General features: G+C 41.2%; 3 protein-coding genes across 5 annotated transcripts in view; all 3 read left to right on the plus strand.

The window, feature by feature from the left end:
* Positions 1-6,531, plus strand: part of pard6gb (par-6 family cell polarity regulator gamma b) — a 37,940-nt gene extending 31,409 nt beyond the window's left edge. The window contains exon 3 of the mRNA XM_058405199.1: positions 3,671-6,531. Coding sequence (XP_058261182.1) covers positions 3,671-4,656 — 986 coding nt within the window. The 3' untranslated portion in view covers positions 4,657-6,531. The remainder of the gene's footprint in view (positions 1-3,670) is intronic.
* A 1,645-nt stretch (positions 6,532-8,176) lies between these two features.
* bloc1s4 (biogenesis of lysosomal organelles complex-1, subunit 4, cappuccino) lies at positions 8,177-14,668 on the plus strand. Its single transcript, XM_058405238.1, has 5 exons — positions 8,177-8,662; positions 10,914-10,985; positions 11,071-11,172; positions 11,269-11,403; positions 13,107-14,668. Exons 1-5 carry the CDS (start codon positions 8,309-8,311, stop codon positions 13,206-13,208), a joined length of 765 nt encoding a protein of 254 aa, XP_058261221.1. The 5' UTR covers positions 8,177-8,308; the 3' UTR covers positions 13,209-14,668.
* Positions 14,669-16,053: 1,385 nt separating this feature from the next.
* The window catches only part of asns (asparagine synthetase), a 10,369-nt gene continuing 4,472 nt past the window's right edge, over positions 16,054-21,950 (plus strand). For 2 of the 3 annotated variants that reach the window (XM_058405252.1, XM_058405255.1), the window contains exons 1-9: positions 16,103-16,225; positions 17,506-17,761; positions 18,099-18,336; positions 18,452-18,640; positions 18,767-18,868; positions 18,959-19,086; positions 19,652-19,778; positions 20,429-20,535; positions 20,666-20,766. In XM_058405252.1, the coding sequence (XP_058261235.1) occupies positions 17,513-17,761; positions 18,099-18,336; positions 18,452-18,640; positions 18,767-18,868; positions 18,959-19,086; positions 19,652-19,778; positions 20,429-20,535; positions 20,666-20,766 (1,241 nt within the window). In that variant the 5' untranslated portion in view covers positions 16,103-16,225; positions 17,506-17,512. Of the gene's footprint in view, positions 16,226-17,505; positions 17,762-18,098; positions 18,337-18,451; positions 18,641-18,766; positions 18,869-18,958; positions 19,087-19,651; positions 19,779-20,428; positions 20,536-20,665; positions 20,767-21,950 lie in introns of all 3 variants that reach the window. The other variant, XM_058405254.1, reaches the window with a different exon arrangement.

The following is a 21,950-nucleotide window of genomic DNA, read 5'->3' on the forward strand; positions in this document are numbered from 1 at the left end:
TGTTGGAGAACCTTACACTGAATTTTACTGGTCGAAGGTCACATTTGAGATGCTTTTTAGATGAACAAGCACTCGGAGTGTCTCAGAGAGCAGAAATGGGTTCGATATCAACATTTACTTTGAAGATGCAAACATTTCTGTGGAAATAAATGCTGTTTTGGAACTATTTTATTAATATACATCACCCCTAGTAGGATAGAAAACAGAAACACTACAAATTCTTTAAGCTCTGAGTGTCTACTTTCACGTGAGGTTCATATTAACCTCCACTGTGGAGTGAGACATGACAAAGACACACAATGCTGAACACATCCAAAATAGAAGCAAATTCCATTTTTATGTTACTGGTTAAAAAAAAAAAAAAAAAAGGGTTAAGCTTTACGTCATGTTGGAATGCATCCCTCCTTTTTATTCCGCTCTCCTCCCACCCCTTGAGTAACCCCTTGACCTTTGACCCCTGCCCCTCCACCAGGCTGAGTCAGGTGACAGCAGTGGGTGCCTGGCACCGTGTGAAGCACTTCGTCTCTCCAGTGAAGCTTTAAAAATCTCTCATTGTGTCCAGGCTGGTGTGCGGCTCTCAGTGAAGCCGTCGTGATCCATGCCGTCTGCCTGGTCTCGTTTTTCTTCTTCTTCTTCTTCTTCTTCTTCTTCTTTCTTCTGGTCTGTTTTCCAGATCTTTACATTTCTTGATTGGAGAACGGTTTGCAAAACAATAAGCCTGTAATTATTTTCTGACCCTTTCAGCTTGCTTATGATTGTGTGCCTTGTTTAAACGTAATGTTCCTGAGGCTTGGCTCTGTCCTGCAGGAAATGGATGTGCATTTTTCTCTGCCGATTTTAGCCAGACTTTGTGTTCCGTCTAGTCGGCTCTGCGCCACGGCCATCGCTATGTCTGGAAGCAGCTATGCAGCGTTAGATTAGTGTGTTTGTGTTCCCATCATGCCTCGGTGTCTCAGATGATCTGCTCATGCTGAGCCTCATAGCATCAGAGTTCACCAGCTGGAGGCAAATAACCTCCACCTGGATTATTTTGTGTGTGTGTGTGTGTGTTGTGGTAAAAGTGTTAAGTTTTACATTCCTCTCTGCAGTAAGACTCAGCTTGGTACTTATTATGTTTATATTTATATATTTGTTAGTGATATCTAAAAAGATATCAAGGGTTTTTTATTAAGTGGAAGCTGTTTCCCAGTCTCATCCACCGGGGTGTCGGCAGCCATCTTGAAAAAGTCTAGCTCCGCCTCCTTCCTCTACGGATGCAAAGCTGCGATTGTCGAGGGCATGAAGTGTCCAGTATTTATTTTTTTTCAGTTGAATAAGTGTATCTTCCGGGTGCTTGAAGTGCACTTTTTGTTTTGGTGTAAACACATGACTCACACTATTTATACTACACAATGGAGTAGAATAGTGTGTAAGTAATTGATCTGGGACACACCTCAGGATGATGATCTGAGCAGGATGTATCTGTATGCTCTGTTACTCAACCTGCTTTCACTTATTACAAACCATTTCATAAACCTCAAGACAAGAGGTGCGCTTATTTTTTTCTGAGATTAGAGTAACAGTGAAGATCTAGAGAGAGAGAGAGAGAGAGAGACACACACACATGCAGAGAGAGAGACACATGCACAGAGAGAGACTGGGGGAGAGAGAGAGAGAACAAGAAAAAGCTGGAAAGAGGAAGAGAGAGAAAGAGAAGGGCAGAAAAAGAGACAGAAAGGTAGTGAGAGAAAAAGAGAGGGGGAGAGAGAGCGAGAGAGAGACGCATAGAGACAGACTGGAAGTAGGAGAGAAATAGAAAACAAGAAAAAAAAGAGAGAGAGACCGAAAGGGAGAAAGAAAAAGAGAGTGAGAGACAGAAAGAGGGAGAGAGTGAGTAAGAGAGAGAGAACGAGAAGGAGAGCAAGAGTAATAGAGAGACGGGAAGAGGGAGAAAGAGAGAAAGTGTGTAAAAGAGAGAGAGAGACACACACACACACACACATAGAAAGAGACTGGAAGAGGGTGAGAGAGAGTAAGAGATAGGTAAAACAAGAAAAAGCTAGAAAGAAAGATGGGGAGAGAGAGAGAAAGAGAGTAAGAAACGGAAAGAGGGAGAGAGTAACAGAGAGAGAGGGAGAACGAGAGTAATAGATAGACAGAAAGAGGGGGAGAGACAGAACGAGGGGGAGAGAGAGAGAGAGAGAAAGAGGGAGAGAAATACAAAGGGAGAGAAAGTAAGTGAGAGAGAGAGAGTGAGTAAGACAGATAATGAGGGGGAGATCGAGAGTAATAGAGAGACGGAAAGAGAGAGCATGAGGGAGAACAAGAGTAATAGAGAGATGGAAAGAGAGGGAGAGAGAGTCAAGTTCTCCAATGTGTTTCCTATCAGCAGAGCGACTCGCGGCTGAAATTCCAGCACATAATAAAAGTGAGTCTGCGTTCAGTCAGATTGGTTCCGCTGCCTAACAATAACCACAAAGTGGCGCTTTGATAAAACTCTGAAGCTTCATATGAATATTGTTAACTATATCAGAGCGTTTGAACAGGCAGCGTGTGTCCTTTAAGCTACGTGCTGGGCCGCGGCTGGGGTTCGTAGCGGTGCTGTGTACCTTGAATAGCTGTGGTTTGGTCTGTATGTGGCATTGATTGCAGCGGACCACGTGCTCCCTGAGAATCCTCATTAAACTGCTGTGTGGTCTTGGAGGGAAACGCTGTCATTAGGCATCCAACAGGGTGTGTGTGTGTGTGTGTGTGTGTGTGTAGAGAGCCCTAAAAAACCGCTTAACTCGCCCCTGCTCCGCCCAGCACATTCACATGGACCCTCTCTCTGTGAGGGAGATGATGATGGATGGGTAGATTTGTTGTTGTTGTTGTTGTTGTTGTTGTTTTTCTTTACTCATCCATTTTCTACAACCTCTTCCATCTGGACGTTCACTACAGCAGCCTCCGTTCCCCTGCACAGGACATGTCACTGTACTGAAAAACATTTTTCCTGTGAAATCACCAACTGTTATAATCATTACTTAAGCCCTGATGTCTCGCAGCATGTGTGTAACTTTAACAGAAATTTACCAGAACTAAATCGAACAGCTGTCTACATTTGCTTACATAATACCATATTACTTTTCCCTCATAGCTACTGTCTCTCTCTCTCTCTCACAGCTTCTCACATAAATGTGATGAATAGGAACAAATTTAAACCGATATTTTCGGATTTCTGTCAAGCTGCTTTGTGACACCCTCATTTATCAGAATTTATGTATAAATAAACTGAATTAAATTCAATATAGAGTGTGAGGGATTGTGTAGGAAAGAGAAAGGTCACTCGATAATATTTTTAAAAAAATTTTGGTTTTGTTATATGTACAATACGGTGCAAAAATTTTATAATAGAATATTTAATATATTTTTTAATTAATTTATTTTTTATAAAATGACTCTCAAACCGCACATTTTAAATGGTTACTCCTAAAGAAAGTAATATTAATGAGTGTTGTCTTTGGCATCCAATAAAAAATGGATATTATTTAGAGTATTTAAACTTGAAACACTCGACTTTGTTGCATATTTGTACTAGTGTCTTCATGGTCAATGAGCTTCTTTTGCCTTCTATACAAACTGCTGCTTATATAAAAGTCTGATGAAAACAGTGGTAAAATCTTCACCATCTTCTTTTTTATTTCTTTTGCAGAGGAAATCGACTACAGCACCTTTGGGACCAACACGCTGACCCGAAAGAAGAAGGCTGGCGTGGCTCTGCGTAACGACCTAAACAGGAAGCGTCCGCACATCCGCATCGGCCTTCCTCAGGACTTCCGTCCCGTGTCATCCATCATCGACGTGGACATCGTGCCCGAGTCGCACCGGCGTGTGAGGCTGTACCGACACGGCTCACACAAACCGCTCGGGTTCTACATCCGAGACGGCACCAGCGTACGTGTCACAGCACACGGCCTTGAGAAGGTGCCGGGGATCTTTATCTCCCGCCTGGTCCCTGGCGGCCTGGCTGAAGGAACGGGTCTGCTCGCCGTCAACGACGAGGTTCTCGAGGTCAACGGGATCGAGGTGACAGGCAAGACTCTGGACCAGGTGACCGATATGATGATCGCTAACAGCCACAACTTGATCGTCACGGTGAAGCCGGCTAATCAGCGTAACAATGTTGTGCGAGCCAGCCGCGTGTCAGGAAGTTCCGGTCAGTCTTCAGATAGCAGCAGCAGCTCGGGCATCACCAGCATGCAGTCCCTACCCTCCTCCATGCCCGCTGTGAGCTCCAGCTACGCCCACGACGACCTGGACAGCGACGAGGAGTCGGACATTGTCATCGAGAACAGCATCGGTCGCCAGACTCGCCATTCGAACGCCTCTCTGGCGTCGCTCACGTCTCGAACCACTCAACTGACCTCCGCCTCGCCTCCCAAACCCCAAAGCAGACCGCTCTCGGTCGTGTCCACGGCTTCCTTCCATTCAAACGCCAGCCTCAACGGAACAGGCCACAACAGCCTGAGCTACAGGCTTCACAGAGACCTGAACCTCCATCACACGGCTTTCAACGGCGCCAGAGAAAGCAACGGCAGCCTTCACAAAATCCTCAGCAGCCTGAGAACGGACCCTCGGAACAGCCTGGCGCTGCCCAGCGGCGGCGTAGAGGAGGACGGCATGGTCATCACTCTATAACACACACACACACACACACACACGGATAGAGGTGCACGCGTCATATAATCGCCCTCTTAACCTGATCCCACCCAGAGACTTCACAGCCTGGGGCAACAGACTTGACGTGGGACGACTTCACTACTTTCTTAAAGCTTTTTGTAAAATGTAATTTAACATCTTGAATTTTTACTTGTTCTTAAATGACGTGTCTTATCTTATCTGTCGGGGTGATGCATAGGGAATAGTCTGGTACATGTCTCTCTCTTTGTTTTTTTTATCTCTGTTTTCTCTCTTTTCCTTTTAGTCGGTTTCCAGAGCCACAGATTACATACTAATTTACAGTGAATGTCGCTTAGATCAAGTTTTGCATATGGAAAGAATCTTCATTTTTTTCTTCTGAATGTCTCAGCTGTAAGGTTCAGGCCTGTCTAAGGCTTCTGGCTTCATACATACCGTAAAGTATATCAAACATTTTCCACTACCACAAGCAGTCCACTGGAATTCTGGGAGAAATAAGCAAGGTATTATACCGAATCATTAGCCACCTCTGTTCTGTAGCTTTATAACTCATTCATTCCAGCAGCCTGAGTGTTCCAGGTGATGTACGAGAATACACTGTAATTTCATGAATCACTGTAATTTCCTGGATCAAGAATTTCTTACTAAACATTCTCGATGATGGTGTCTTAGGATGATGTTTTGCTTGGACATGTGTGCTTAGTTTTCTAGCACATGTGTAACACAGTGACCAAAAATAGTCCTCTTTTTTTTTTTTTTTTTTTTTTCCCCGAACCCTCTGTATACTGCAGTGACGTTTACGTTTTCTGACTAACAAGCACACATTTTTGTCGCTCAGCTCCTAATGAATTGTCAACTCCGGGCTCATGACACAGCTGTGTAGAGTTTCTCCGTTCTCTCAGCTTGTTTAGCTTCCACATGCAGGTGCTAAAAGGAAAAGTCCCCCCTGAACCGATGGCATATTAATCTTTATAACTAGTCGGTGGTGTCCAAGATGAAGTTATTTGATTGACATGTTGTTCTGTTTTCACGTACACACTCTACCTAAGCCTGTGATGCGGCGGCGCTTTAGTCATCTCTGTCCATCTCGCTCGCTTCCTCGTTTCTAAGCTCTGCTTAAACGCATCAGCTTTCGTGCTAATACCGCAGTCAAGCTCATCGCATTGCATTCTGGGAGTCCAGCTTTTTTTTTTTTTTGCTAACCTTCTCCTTTACTTTCTATGTTGTTTCTCATTATTGTGACGTCCTTAATGTGACATCAGTGTAGCACACAGCTGCCAAATTCTCACAGGGTCAATAAAAATGTAGCACCAACCAACAAATCAGCACCTGAATCGCTCATTTCGTGTGTTTTCTTTTTCATGGTGGAGTCTTTTAATGTGCACTTTTATCACCAGTGGATCTGGGAGCAATCATTACATAAAGCATGAATCCTATCAGTGGTGTTTTTCACCTCTTTTAGTTAAAGAAAAGTGTGTTCATCATCAGCGGGTGTCATCTGTATGTCTGGTTTTTTTTTTTAGATGAGCAAATTGAGGCTTTGCTAGTGCTGTCAGTGTCTAGGCACATACATTACCCTTCATGATCCTGTGTGCCTTAGGAAAACTTGGACTCTGCATAACTCATAAACTCCTTCATCTGGTAGAATCCAGCCACTGAATATTCCGTAGCTTGTTTCAGGTTCACATACGTATCCGTGTCACCCTCTACTGGTCACATCTGGAGTTCATCATCAACACACCGGGAACCTCCTCACATCAGAGTAAATGTATATTTATTCTGCAGAAATGTGTCTTGGTTTTTTGTTTTTTTTTTTCCTTCATTTCTTTGTTTGTTTGTTTTTTTTCCCTCTGTACATCAATTTTAAGTTTAAATAAAAATCTTGATTTTATACTGATATAAAGTGTTGATTTCTTTGTGGTCCAAATCCAGATAAACAGTCATTTCTCTCATTGGTGTTTATCCCATTGATTAACCCTTATATATTTCTTATATGATGTGTCGCTTGGAGCCCAAATTGGAGCCCATTTTTCCTCTAGATGAACCTGATATCCTGCATATTGCTGACTTTAAGCAGAAAAAAACAAGAACTGGTTATGTAAAATGTTGGGGTTTTTTTTGCCTAAGACCAAATAATTTTTTCTTGTTTTTGCACATTACTTATCTCTTATACCCTTAAATTCTAGTATTTAGTATTTTTTATTATTATTTTATTATAGTTTGTGTTATATTTTATACCCTTAAATTCTAGTATTTAGTATTTTTTATTATTATTATTATTTTATTATAGTTTGTTATATTTTATACCCTTAAATTCTAGTATTTAGTATTTTTTTGTTATAATCCTATTTTATTTTTTTATTACCTATGCTTGTGGATACTGCTGGAAGTTGTAAGTTTCCCATTGGGATGAATAAAGTATCTGTCTATCTATCTATCTAAACACACACACTTATAGCTGTACTGTTGTAAGTAAATAAGTTAGATTGCCATGATGAGTAGGTACCGTTAGCAGAATGAATTTTTTTCAAGCACATCCTGAAGTGTTATTCCTCTAGTTTTTATTTATTAAAAAGCTACCAATCAAACGTTTCTAGATTTTGTAGCTTTACACTATGTTTACAGTGAAACATGGTGGTGGCAGCATTATGTTCTGGACAGTCTTTACATCAGCAGGGCCTGAACATTGATCGAGGTTAAAGGGCAATATGGATGAATCCAAATACAGGACAATCCTAGAAGTAATTAAAGAATAAAAATACATAAGTCTGTAAAAGTGCACATATACACCGATCAGGCATAACATTATGACCACAGGCAAGTGAAGTGAATAAGACTGATGATCTCCTCATCATGGCACCTGTTAGTGGGTGGGATATATTAGTAGCAGGTCAACATTTTGTCCTCAAAGTTGATGTGTTAGAAGCAGGAAAAATGGACAAGTGTAAGGATTTGAACGAGTTTGATGAAGGGCCAAATTGTGATGGCTAGACCACTGGATCAGAGCATCTCCAAAACTGCAGCTCTTGTGGGGTGTTCCTGGACTGCAGTGGTCAGTATCTATCCAAAGTGGTCCAAGGAAGGAACAGTGGTGACCTGGTGACAGGGTCATGGGCGGTCAAGGCTCATTGATGCATTTGGGGAGTGAAGGCTGGACCGTGTGATCCGATCCAAACAGATGATCTGTTGCTCAAATTGCTGAAGTTAATGCTGGTTCTGATAGAAAGGGGTCAGAATACACAGTGCAGGACGGGTCAAGGGGCCCAACACAATGTTAGGCAGGTGGTCATAATGTTATGCCTGCTCGGTGTACAGCAAAAACAGCCAGTAGTATGTTTGTTTTGTGGTTCCAGTTTACATCAGTCCGCATTTTTTACTTTTTATAATTATTTTTAGTTAAGTATTGAAATCTCGACGTGGATTTCATCAAGGAGAAATTGTGATTTTAAGTCGAAGAGACCGAGGGCTTGTTAAAAGCAGCATTTTGAAGCAAAATCAAAACAATCCTCCTGTTTGAGCCTCACGGTGATCCGTATGAGCTGGTCCGAAGTCACATGATGAATGCGGAAGTAACATCTTAGCCTGACTCGCAGTGGAGAAACATCAGCAAAGAAGATTTAATTGTGAATAATTACAGTCTGTGGATGCGGATATGGAGCATCGGTTAGGCCGGGCGCCGGTGTTGTCTCCGCTGGAGGAGTCGAGTGAGGAGGTGAGCCGAGACAGCGGGATCGTGTCCCAAAGCGCCAGCACCGTGTCCATGCTGAGCGAGGGCCTGAGCAACGGAAACGTCTCCCAGAGCCCCAGCTTCGGACTTAATGTCTCCCAGAGCCCCAGCTTCGCCGGTAACGTATCAGAAAGCCACAGTTTCAGCGGTAACGTGCCTCAGAGTCCCAGTCCGGACGGTGCTGCTGCCCAGAGTCCTGTCCATGAGCAGGAGGATGAGATCCTGAGACAGACTGCACTCACTTACTCCTCTTACATCCGAGCAGACGCAGCCGAGGAGGTGAGCAGTGTCATCCTCACTGTGCTCTTCCTCACGGTTCATCAGCTGTTAATGTCAATATTGTCACAACTTTATTCTTCTGTAGGCTTACATACACTACTGCAGTACTGAGTGTTGGGGTTATATGGTATATTGGTACTGTGTGTTGTGTAATGATGTAGTAGTATGTCGGTGTGGTAGTGTTATGGTAGTTATAGTACATATAAGTATGATAATAGTGATGTTTTAGTTGTGTCATAGTGTGCAGTATTGTGGCAGTAGTACTAATAATAGTATGGTATGTTATGGTTGTATTTCATAGCAGTGTCATCCTCACAGTGCTGTCCCTCACGGTTCCTCAGCTGTTAATGTGTACAAGTTACAACGTGTAGTGTCTTTAGGCTTCATCCCAAACCGCATACTATCACAGTACTTAGTGTTAGTGTTGTGGTTGTATAGTATATTGGTACTGTGTGTTGTGTAATGATGTAGTAATATGTCGTTGTAGTAGTGTTATGGTAGTTATAGTACATATAAGTATGATAATAGTGATCTGTTAGTTGTGTCATAGCGTGCAGTATTGTAGTAGTGTGGTAGTTGTACTAATAATAGTATGGTATGTTATGGTTGTAGTGTGGTAGTAGTAGTAGTAGTAGTGTTATGGTCGTTGTATTGTAAGTCACAATTGTCACAACGTGTAGTGTCTTTATTTTTCTGTAGGCTTCGTCCCAAACCGCACACAGTGTTAGTGTTGTGGTTGTATGGTATATTGGTACTGTGTAGTGTCATGGTGTTGTAGTAGTATGTCGGTGTGGTAGTGGTACTGTTATGATTGTAATGGTGAAGTAGTGTTATGGTAGCTGTAGTACATATAAGTGTGGTAATAGTGATGTGTCAGTTGTGTCATAGTGTGCAGTATTGTAGTAGTGTGGTAGTTGTACTAATAATAGTACGGTATGTTATGGTCGTTGTATTACATAGCAGTGTCGTCATCATAGTGCTGTCCTCATGGTTCCTCAGCTGTGTACAAGTTACAACGTGTAGTGTCTTTTTATTCTTCTGTAGGCTTCGTCTCAAATCATACACCCTGCAGTACTGAGTGTTAGTGTTGTATGGTATAAGTTAAGTTGTTTTTATTTGTCACATATACATTACTGCACAGTGAAATTCTTTCTTTACATATTCCATCCTTGTGGGTTGGGGTCAGAGCACAGGGTCAGCCGTGATGCAGTGCCCAGGGGGGGCCCAACAGTGGCAGCTTGGTGGTGCTGGGGCTTGAACCCTGATCTTCTGGTCACCAACCCAGAGCCTTAACCACTTGAGCTACCACCCCCACCACCAGCAGTATATTAGTACTGTGTGTAGTGTAATGGTGTTAGTATGTCGGTTTGGTAGGGTTATGATGGTAATAGTGTATTAGTGGTATGGTAGTTATATAAGTAGTACATATAAGTGTGGTAATAGTGATGTGTGCAGTATTGTAGTAGTGTGGTAGTAATAATAGTATGGTGTGTTGTTTATAACACAGCAGTGTCATCATATGCTGTAGTAGTGTTTAGGTGGTAGTTTGGTTGTACTGGTATAGTAATAGTGTGGTAGTAGTAGTGTACAGTGATGGTTGTTGTGGTGTAGTAAAAGTAATATAGTGATATGGTGTAGTAGATTTTAATGGTGAGGTGGTATCAGTACTAGCAGTATAGTGCAGTAGTGGTGTCTTATAATGGTTTCGGGGGACTGTGTAACAGTGGAATGGTGGTATGTTGTGGTATTATGTAACAATATAGAATACTAGTGATGCAGTGATATATATGTAGAGGTATGCAGTAGTGGTAGTATGATAAGGTTATAGTGATATGGTCGTACCAGGAGCAGTAGGATGGTAGTAGGGGGCAGTTGTGGCTCAGGAGGTTAAGGTTCGAAAGGATCAGTATGGTGGTGGTGGTGGTACCTGGAGATGTGCGATGGTATAGGTAGTATGGTAAGGTGGTAGAATGGAGCAGTGGTAGCAGGAGAATTGGGATGGTATTAGTAGTATGTAGTAGTGGTAGTATGGTATGGTGGTAGTAGTAGTACTAGTAATAAGGTATAATCATAGTAGTTGTATGGTAGTATAGCAGTACAATTATACAGTTTATTTCAAGGACATAGCACTGTATTGTTCCTTAGCTGTAGTCTTTTCCAGGCAACCAAAACATGACTGGACAGCATGCTGGAGCTTTTACTTACACTCTCTACTGTTTTTATGATTTGTCCGTTTCTGTATCCATCACAGATCTCATGTCTGGAGAAGAGTCTGGAAGAAATGCTCACTCGAGTGGACGAGTTTGTGGGGATGCTGGACATGGTCAGTTAATGACTTGACGTTGGGTTCAACGATCATTACAGTGAAGCACAAACATAAGTCATGAATAATGTTTTATTCTTTACAGATTCGCAACGACACCTCTCAGATCGTGAACATCAGCCTGCCTCAGATTCATAGAAAAGCTGAGGAAATGAGACAGATTTACAGGAAAATCGATAAGCTGGAGGTATTTATATGTTAAGTAAAAAATGTGCCACATGATCAGCTGATATCCAACAACCTGGCTTACATCTGTGTATTTTTTAACTGGTTATATCTCAAGGCTTTTGTGAAGATGGTCGCAGCCAACGTGAGCGTCATGGAGGAGCAAGTCATCGAGGCTGAAGGTGAAGCCCGGACTCTACCTGGTGCTTTCAAAAAGATTTTCCGAACGATGAACGTCTCGGGATTTTTAAATGTAAGTAACGTTAAAAAAAAAAAAAACTGCTATGTGAATCTGTAAAGCATACGTCCTGTAAACATTCAGGTTAGTCTCTACGGCATTAACGTTAAAGACGGAAGGGTTTCCTGCTCCATCATAATCAATCACTGCTGGGGAATTAAATGTTTTTAACAGGTAACACTAACAAAGCTCACGAGAGTGGGGACGATGTGATAAAAAGAAAGAGTTGCAGCAGAATAAAAGCCAAAGTGTATGAAGAGAGAGTTTCTGATTGCCTTATTAGCTATTAGCTACAGAGGTAGTTTGATTTGCTCATGATATTTTACGAGTTACTGTTTCCATTTCCATTTGTTGTGTGTTGTTTGTGCAATAAATCTATGCCTGTAGGTGGCGGTAAAGCAATGGACATGTAATCAGACACTCCTTTCTGAGATGTCTATCACAAATCCAGCTCCTGAGTGAATAACTCTGAGTTAAACTTACACTGCGCTTCCTAATGCTGACTTTCAGCACTGTGGTGTATGTCATCTGTCTTATTATCAAGTTATCAGGTTGCCAGTTCTTAGAAAAGCACAGCAAAGAAAGTTTTAAGCTAAGTGACCAATTTTTGTTGTGTTTTGTTTATTAATGTTGATGGAAGGAGTCTCCATTGTCAGGACGCTTTCGGTAACAGGAACATCCTCAGGACAGAGGAGTTTGTGCTTTTAGGTTTTTCCTGGTTTGTCTTTTGTCCCACGATATTGAACGGAACTATGCTTTTTTGTAAATTGTTGACAAATTGCTGTGATTTAGGTGGAATAAAACACTTCATGACATGCGGTTATTGGAAAATAATCAGCTTTTGAGTTTTAAGAGTAACACAAAATAATATTCTGGTCCAAAACAGTCATTTTAAAGTTGTTTTTTTTTTTTTTTTTTTTTTAATTTTACAGCTAGTTTACTAGCTAAGTTTTTCACGTGTGTAATTGTTATATACTAATTAATTTCTATAATTATAAAGTTGAGTGTTCATAGCATTTGCTATCTAAGTATATCGTATGATTAGCAGCTTGCTAAATATACACTGTCTTTCCTAGCTATTTCAGGCTTTTAAGAGATGAAATAAAAACCTGCACTTTGCCAAAGGTTTAATGTTCATATTCATCATTTATCTCTGAGAAGATCCAGTTGTTGTTGATCTTTCGGCTGCTCCCTGTGTGTGAGGGGTCACCACAGCGGACCAACTGGTCCACACAACAACTTGGCACCGGTTTTACGCCGGATGCCCTTCCTGACACAACCCTCACATTTTTGCATCCAGTGGCTGGGAATCGAACCCGGGTCTTTCTCATGGTAGGTGGAAAACCTACCACTGAGCCACCAACGCCCCCCTTCGAAAAGATCCTCTTAAAAAAATGTATGAATTTCGCTTTAGAACAGCAGAGATAATTTTCATTGCCCGTCATGTCATAATATAAATTTATAATTATTTAAACTCGTTTGCCCGGAGCTTCAGGTTCTGTTAAAAAAGAAAGACACATTTTACTTCCTCCTTCAGCCTTTTGTAATACGGGCAGGATGTTTTTTTAATCTCTCTGCACATCTTGTACCTTGTCCTTGTTTTCTGTGTTGGAGTCACACCCAGAGTTTCTCGTTTCTCCACAGGTCACTGCAGGTGTGTGAAGTCCCGTATTGTTCCGAACAGTAGCCGTTCTTCATCCTGCTTTCATTTCTTTCAGAAACCCTCCAGCCCCAAACGATCAGCGCCGCCGCAGCAGCACCAGGAGATTCCCTCCGTGTTCAGGACCGACGACTTCTTCCCCGCTCAGCCGGAACCATGATCCTGGGAAAATCACCGTAGCTTCGATCTCACATCGATGTTCCCGCCAAAAAAAACAAAAAAAAAAAACCGAGACGCCCGCTCGCCTCCGACAGCAATATCAGAGCGGTCCTTCGAGAACGCCGATCACAGCCGAGCACTACTTTAGCACACCGTTAGATGGCAGCTAGTTTTATAACGACGTTTTGGTTTTTTAAAGGACTTTTGTTTAAAGTGCCTCTCCTGGAAACATTTCACTCTCACCAACGCAGCAGCATGCTCACAAACAGGCATGTGTCGAGATCACGTTCATGTCATAAAATATTTAAGAAACCATTTATTACAACTCCATCTCTGACACACGGAGTTCCGGGTACGGGCTAAAACACTCGTTCAAACGTATTGTTGTTTCTATAGCAACGACTTTAACATAGGGTTGTACAACATGAACCCGACATTAAACCTGAAACACTCGATTCTGTGTAGGTACGAGAAGCTAAATCAAGTCTAAACACTTTTTAAATTGAGTTTATTGCTCCATGTTAAACGTTTCTTCATGCACGTGAAGTTCAGAGTCACTTTTCCCCAGAAGAATCGATTCACTTGAACGACTCCTTGAACCATCGATTCTCAAGATACAAGAAACTACAAGGAAAGAATCGAGAGTTCGACTAAGTACATCCCCTCATCTCCGTGTAGGTAGGAGGCGCTACATCAGGTGTGACTCCACCCACCTAGTTTTTTTTTTTTCCCACATCACCATAGCAACAAATCAAATATCGTGACAAGTATAAAATGTCTTGTCTATGTCACAAAATAGATTTAAAATAAAATCCTATACAAACTTGGCAGATGTTTAACCAACGTTTAGATGTATTAAATCATAATATTATATAGTTACGACTTATTTATTAAAAGTTAGGAGAATTTGAACCTGAAAGCCGGGAGTTTAAGAGGATAATTCACATCTCCTCTATTGAAGATATTTTGTTTATCCTGTGTTTGTTTTATATTTAAAGTTCAATATCTCTATATATTGTGCAAATGATTATCGACACATGCCTAATAACAGAAAGAATTTCTGTGGTTTTTAATTAAGATTGTGTACACTTTTATAATGTTATCTTCATCTCAGATATTTTTTTTTTTGCACTAATGTAACTAACATCACAGTAGCTCGAATCACCTTCATTTCAAGTATATATATGCGTTTAATAAAATATCGTCACCTGCTGTTATTTGATAAAATGCCACGACTGCTTGTGCTTCATGTTCAGGCTGTAAATTTCCACTTCCTCCTCTTCACGCCACAGGAAAAGGAAATCTGTGGTTATGCCAATTTTGAGTAAATAAATCTTTTTTACACTGATGATTATGATTGTCAGCTTGCTTGATAGTTAAGTAGCTAATTTAATGAATTGATTTGTAAGGAATGTACATTTATTTATAATAAAACGCAGAATTATTGTAACAAAGTAAAGGCGTCTTGAGTGTTTGCGTTTATATTTGTTCATTTGCTGGCATTTTTCACTCTTTTCTTTATATTTCTATGTGTATTTATGGATTTATTTATTTAGTCCTGGTTTTAAATGCAGCATGTGGGCAAAGATCTACAAAGGTCATATCACGTATTTACAGACAGCATAATGCTTGTGTATATAATACACGGGGAAATGCTTTTATATAAGCTGAATTTTAATGATGTGTTAATGAAAATGGACATACACTATATTGCCAAAAGTTTGGGGACACCCATTGAATTCCGGTGTTGTTTTTCAGGGGTTGGGCTCGGCCTCTTAGTTCCAGTGAAAGGAACTCTTAATGCTTCAGCTTCATACCGAGACATTTTGGACAATTTCATGCTCTCAACTTTGTGGGAACAGTTTGGGGATGACCCCTTCCTGTTCCAACATGACTGTACACCAGTGACCAAAGCAAGGTCCATAAAGACATGGATGAGTGAGTTTGGAGTGGAGGAACTTGACTGGCCTGCACAGAGTCCTGACCTCAACCTGATAGAACACCTTTGGGATGAATTAGAGAGGAGACTGTGAGCCAGGTCAAAACTGGGACGTCTGCCTTTACATGCACATGAATGTAATATGGAGTTGGCCCGCACTTTGCAGCTATAACAGCTTCAACTCTTCTGGGAAGACTTTCCACAGAAGAAGGTTTAGGAGTGTGTTTATGGGAATTTTTAAACCGTTCCTCTAGAAGTGCATTCCTGTACAAAGCTATATACAGTATGCAACTTGTAGTGAAAGTAAAACTCGGATATTGCATGTAAATAAACTAAATTTAAGAAACTTATTTCTATCCATTCTATTTATAACTAGTTAGTCATATAGTTAGTACAGTATATGAAGACAAGAATATGTTGTAGTAATAGGATTTGATGTAGCAGCGGTGGAATACGATGTGCACGTATGTTACATGTACAGAAAGTGCAAACATTACAGATGTTATAGATGTATGGATCAGACATGCAGGTGAGTTACCTGTACTGACAGTAAAAGTGCAGGGTGCAGAATGACAGTGAAGTAAACAAGACTTTTAACTGATCTGTAAAATGGACATGTCTGTGTTGAAGAGTCTGAGAGAAGAAACTCCTCCATTTTAATCATCACCACTAAAGAACTTCCCTGATTGCATCAGACTGAACACACAGTTACCTGACAGGGCACTAAACTAAATATTTGTCCACAGGAATCTCTTTAATAAAATACAAATAAACTGTTCTTTTTTTTTTACTACTATGATACTATTAAGCATTAAGATGGATAATCATAACTTATTCAATCTCACAACAACGTTATTAATGGATAGACACGCCCACTTAGATCGCCACGCCCACTCCCTTCGCTTGCACTGAAATGAACGGTTGGATTTCATCATGCGCATTTCAGCATCTAATTATCTATCGTGTCCGCTTCAGGCCACCGTAGCGCAGACTCATCTCTGGTCATCCAAGGTAAAACAAGTGTGTAGTCTTATACTTGTTTAAAAAGATTAACTTTCGCCTTTTGAGCCTTTAAGGAGGTAAATGTCACTTTTATTCGGTTTATGTCTTCTTCGCCGCTTTTAATAGTCAATAAAGCATGGCGAGCGATTCAGTGGATCAACTTTATTCTCGTATTTATCTCTTAATATTAAACATCGCCATCATCCATCTTTATTTTTTTTGGGGCTAATTTAGTTTAATATGCCCTGTTACACGTTTCTTCATGCACACACGTGGTGTGTAGAGTCACACACTTGTGTGTACAGTAAATATAATGGATGCTCATTGCACCTGCTCATTCTGTGGACGTGAACATGACACCTAAACTTTCCATTGTGGGACATTGTTATAATTTATACTTTTATTTAGCTACACCAATTCTATTGCCTGGTCATTTTATTTGCTTTTGATTATTCGTTTGATTATTCTTTTATTCTTTCTATTTTTCTGATATGCTTTACATGCTATAAGCTTGATCTAAGTGCTTAATATTGAAGGCGTTTGTGCATGACCCTTAGTGTTTGATCAATTAGAAAAATATTAATATTATTATTATTATTAAATAAATAAATAATAGTAATAATTATAATAAAAAAGCGGGCCACTGTGCTGCCGCTTCCCGGTGTTCGCTCCCAGACTGAATCGATTCATTTGAACGACTCTTTGAACAATTGATTCAGAAACTACAAAAACGAATCAAGAGTTCTTCGAGTCGTTTATTACGAAAGATCTACATCAGGTCTGACTCCAACCACATGGACACCTTGCTCTCACATCACCATAGCAATGAAATATCGTATCAAATATCATAAGTATCAAATGTCTTATCTAAACCGAAGACGTTGGGTCCTCGGTAAATGTCACAAAATCGATTAAAATGAAATCTTATACAAACCTGGAAGATGTTTAACCATTTATTAAATCATAATATTGTATAGTTATGACTTATTTATTAAAAAAAAGCAAGAAAAAGCGGACCGCTTCGCTTCCTGACCGAATCGATTCATTTGAACGACTCTTTGGTCAATTGATTCGCCGACTACAAAAACGAATCAAGAGTTCCTCGAGTCTTTTATATTCAAATGACATTTTCCTCTCGTTATATTATTTTTATTTGAATTTAATAAGAAATATATCTGTAAGAAATAATGACTTATTTACACACAATACTGCACAATAGTGAGGTGGTCATGTGGGAAAGGGCCTGGTGGGAATGATATCATCACATTAAAATTATAAGCCATAAGACATAACTGTCTGAAGACCTTAAATAGTCAGCATGCCATTAATGATATATTCTATAATTCCCTCCCTACAGAAGCACGATGTGTGGTATATGGGCCTTGTTTGGCAGTGATGAGTGCCTGTTAACTCAGAGCAAAAGTGCCAAGAAGATCGCACACAGGGGTCCGGATGCTTTCCGTATAGAAAATGTCAACGGTTTCACCAACTGCTGCTTCGGCTTCCACCGTTTGGCCATCGTGGACCAGTTGTACGGGATGCAGCCGCTACGCATTAAGCGTTTCCCTTACCTCTGGCTCTGTTATAACGGCGAAATCTACAACCACTGTCGGGTTTGTATGAGATTATGATCCGTTTAATTGATTCAATCCTGTCTTTAATGGAAACCAGTTAAAGTGGGTTCTTACAATGACAGCTACAGGTATAAAGATTTAGTTTATATTTCATGATGCAAGAGTGTTCTGTAAAAATGTTATGATCCAGGACCTGAAATAAGAACCTGTACAAGATAGTTACCAGAAAAGAAGAAAATTAATCCACTTTTATTTGTTATTTTTTCTTTCTGATGCTTTTATATATATAGCTGTAATAAACAGTTCTGTAATAATCAGCTCTTTATATATCAGATGTAGGATCATGTCTCTGATGCCTGATGTCCTTCTCTTAAAGCTGAAAAAGCACTTTGAGTTTGAGTACCAGACCAAAGTGGACGGAGAGATCATCCTCCACCTGTACGACCGCTTCGGCATCGAGAAGATGGCGTCGCTGCTGGACGGCGTGTTCGCCTTCGTTCTGCTGGACACTGCCAATAGGAAGGTTTTCCTAGGCAGAGACACGTATGGTGTCAGACCTTTATTCAAGATGCTGACTGAAGATGGCTTCCTCGCTGTGTGTTCAGAGGCTAAAGGTACTGGGAAGGAGTTTGCTCTTGGATATGTGACTGTACTGGTCCTTCCCCAGTGCTAATCTTTCTGAACAATATCCTGAGGATAACTTCATTCCTCATGTTCTCTATTCTCCAGGCCTGATCGATATTGCAGACTCCATGCCGAACCCCAAGGTGAAGATCACGCCGTTCCTTCCAGGCCACTTCGAGGTGTTTGACCTGAAACTGAACGGGAAGGTGGAGTCCATTCAGCTGGACTGCTTCCACTGCTGCACACAAGAGCCCAAACATGCTGCCTACCACAACATCGAGAACCTTGGCACGGGTGAGAATGCAAGACGGTGGTCAGGAACCACAAGACGGAGTGTCGCTTAATATACACCCACAGGTCAATTTATTGGGTCGTCTGATGACGCAGATCACAACGTTACCGTTCACATCGTTTGTGTAGGTTTCGCTCTGGAGACGGTAAAGAGCAACATCAGGATCCTGTTTGAAAACGCTGTGAGGAAGCGCCTCATGGCCCACAGGAGGATCGGCTGCCTTCTCTCAGGTAAAGCCTCACTGTTGCTTTTTTTTTCTCCCCTCCTTTACAATTCCTTTCTGTAACTGAGGTCATTTTAGACACTTTCCTTGTTTCTAGGCGGTCTGGACTCCAGCCTCGTCTCTGCTATGCTTGTTAAGCTAGCTAAAGAGGACAAGCTGCAGTATCCCGTTCAGACATTTGCTATCGGGACAGAAGACAGTCCCGACGTTTTGGCTGCACGCAAGGTCAATAGATTGAATCATTAATGTTAGAATCGTATAGAGTGTGTCTTCTTTAAATGTCCTCATGGCCCGTCCCATGAGGACGTCTGACTGACATGTGAAACAACCAGTAACAGTTCAGTTTTGTTCAGAATCATGTTGATGGGAGTGAAAATGTAAAAACAGACCGGCGTGTGATCATAGATCTTTCATTTCAGAAAGTCATGCAGATGAACTTTAGCTGATCCTCGTAAGCGCTCACTGTCACAGTTGTAAATCCGACAGCTTCCTTCTTCCATGAGGGAAGTATAGCATCACAGCAGCTTTGTTTCTAGGTGAAAAGTTAAATATAATGTGACTCCCAGAAAGCCGGTAGAATCCAACCAATCAGATGACAACTTAGTGTTTCCAATTCCGTGTGCCGTACATATCAGACGTTTAGATGATGGTTTGTGGGTGTGACGTCCGGGACTGAGACTAACCTTCAAAACAACTCTTGTTACCTTTAAAGAATAAAATCTGAACAGGAGTATCAGCTCTTAAGGTGTTAAAGTGTCTCTTCTTCTTGTTCTTCTTTATGCTACTATAGGTTGCAAACCACATAGGCAGCGAGCACCATGAGGTGAGTTTCACCCCAGAGGAAGGCATCCGCGTCGTGAAGGAGGTTATTTACCACCTGGAGTGTTACGACATCACCACAGTGCGTGCGTCAGTTGGTAAGCCTGCGTGATTTTGTTGCAATATTACCAGTGATGCAATTTTAGCTCAACCCGATGCTCATTTGCAATGCTAGCATCACACAGTGATCTTTCCTTTATCCCGTGTTGTTCACCAGGAAGATTAGACATCTCTCATTCAGTCTGCTCAGTGGCCGTAACCGATTAGACCGCGTCTCGGCCGCATTCCTGTTTCCGTCTGATTTGACGAAGTGAATTAATCTGGAACTCTTTGGAGCTGAGAAGAATTTCCTAAAAGCTGCTCAGAGAAGATTTGGTCTGAGTTGCTGAGTAATTAATCGTTAGTATAGGAATAAAGCTAAGAGCTGTGATTAGACAGCGATTGTGTCTCATAGGATTCCATTCACTCTGGTCTTTATTTACAAAAAAAACCTTCTGAGGTTTTATGAGGTTTGGCTTTTCAGTCTGGAACATTTTCCTCACGCTCCAAATGAAAAGCAGTGCCTCTTGTACTGTGTACTGCATGTCTGATTTTTCCTCCTGGTCTGATTGCTTTTCTATCAGATGTGTATTTGAATCTGTGCCTTAGAAAACAAGTCATCATCGATAGATTATTGATTATAGACGAGTTTAGTTTTATCATTTTTAACTTTTACAAAGGTGTTAAATTTCATGTCTGATGTTTCCAGGCATGTATCTGATCTCGAAATTCATCCGAGAGAAGACGGACAGCGTGGTGATTTTCTCCGGAGAGGGATCTGACGAACTGACGCAGGGCTACATCTACTTCCATAAGGTACACTTCACTTCAGCAAGGGATTGTGGGACGGATTAGGACGAGTCCTGTAGACCAGACTCAAACCTATTTGCATATTTAGTATTAAAAGTGCATCTTCTTCGTGTAACCGTGCGGCGTTTGCTTTCAGGCTCCGTCAGCCAAAGCCGGAGCGGATGAAAGCGTACGTCTGCTGGAGGAGTTGTATCTGTTCGACGGGCTGAGAGCAGACCGGACCACGGCAGCACACGGGTGAGAATATGAAATGGTCACAGATTCAAACCATCCATCAAGATGCAAATTATAATTTTCCATCTGTAACTGGGACAATACACAGAAAATGACTTGAAATTTCAACTCCTTGAATTGAGGTAGTCGTCTCAGCCAACGTTTCTTCCTCAGTTTACCAGTTCATTCATCCACCAGTTCACTCTGTTTACCAGTTCATTCATCCACCAGTTCACTCTGTTTACCAGTTCGTTCATCCACCAGTTCACTCTGTTTACCAGTTCATTCATCCACCAGTTCACTCTGTTTACCAGTTCATTCATCCACCAGTTCACTCTGTTTACCAGTTCATTCATCCACCAGTTCATTAATCTACCAGTTCACTCTGTTTACCAGTTCATTCATCCACCAGTTCACTCTGTTTACCAGTTCATTCATCCACCAGTTCATTCATCTACCAGTTCACTCTGTTTACCAGTTCATTCATCCACCAGTTCATTCATCCACCAGTTCACTCTGTTTACCAGTTCATTCATCCACCAGTTCACTCTGTTTACCAGTTCATTCATCCACCAGTTCATTCATCCACCAGTTCACTCTGTTTACCAGTTCATTCATCCACCAGTTCACTCTGTTTACCAGTTCGTTCATCCACCAGTTCACTCTGTTTACCAGTTCATTCATCCACCAGTTCACTCTGTTTACCAGTTCACTCTGTTTACCAGTTCATTCATCCACCAGTTCACTCTGTTTACCAGTTCATTCATCCACCAGTTCACTCTGTTTACCAGTTCATTCATCCACCAGTTCATTAATCTACCAGTTCACTCTGTTTACCAGTTCATTCATCCACCAGTTCACTCTGTTTACCAGTTCATTCATCCACCAGTTCATTCATCTACCAGTTCACTCTGTTTACCAGTTCATTCATCCACCAGTTCATTCATCCACCAGTTCACTCTGTTTACCAGTTCATTCATCCACCAGTTCACTCTGTTTACCAGTTCATTCATCCACCAGTTCATTCATCCACCAGTTCACTCTGTTTACCAGTTCATTCATCCACCAGTTCACTCTGTTTACCAGTTCATTCATCCACCAGTTCATTCATCCACCAGTTCACTCTGTTTACCAGTTCATTCATCCACCAGTTCACTCTGTTTACCAGTTCATTCATCCACCAGTTCATTCATCCACCAGTTCACTCT

The sequence above is a fragment of the Hemibagrus wyckioides genome, linkage group LG12, assembly GCF_019097595.1.
Source record: "Hemibagrus wyckioides isolate EC202008001 linkage group LG12, SWU_Hwy_1.0, whole genome shotgun sequence".
Classification (NCBI taxonomy): Eukaryota; Metazoa; Chordata; class Actinopteri; order Siluriformes; family Bagridae; genus Hemibagrus; species Hemibagrus wyckioides.

Excerpts from the sequence above, each read along its gene's own strand:
- bloc1s4 (XM_058405238.1), top strand. The coding sequence starts at position 8,309 with ATGGAGCATCGGTTAGGCCGGGCGCCGGTGTTGTCTCCGCTGGAGGAG. Across the intron at positions 8,663-10,913 it reads GAGCAGACGCAGCCGAGGAG|ATCTCATGTCTGGAGAAGAG; the intron begins GTGAGCAGTGTC and ends TATCCATCACAG. Across the intron at positions 10,986-11,070 it reads TTGTGGGGATGCTGGACATG|ATTCGCAACGACACCTCTCA; the intron begins GTCAGTTAATGA and ends TATTCTTTACAG.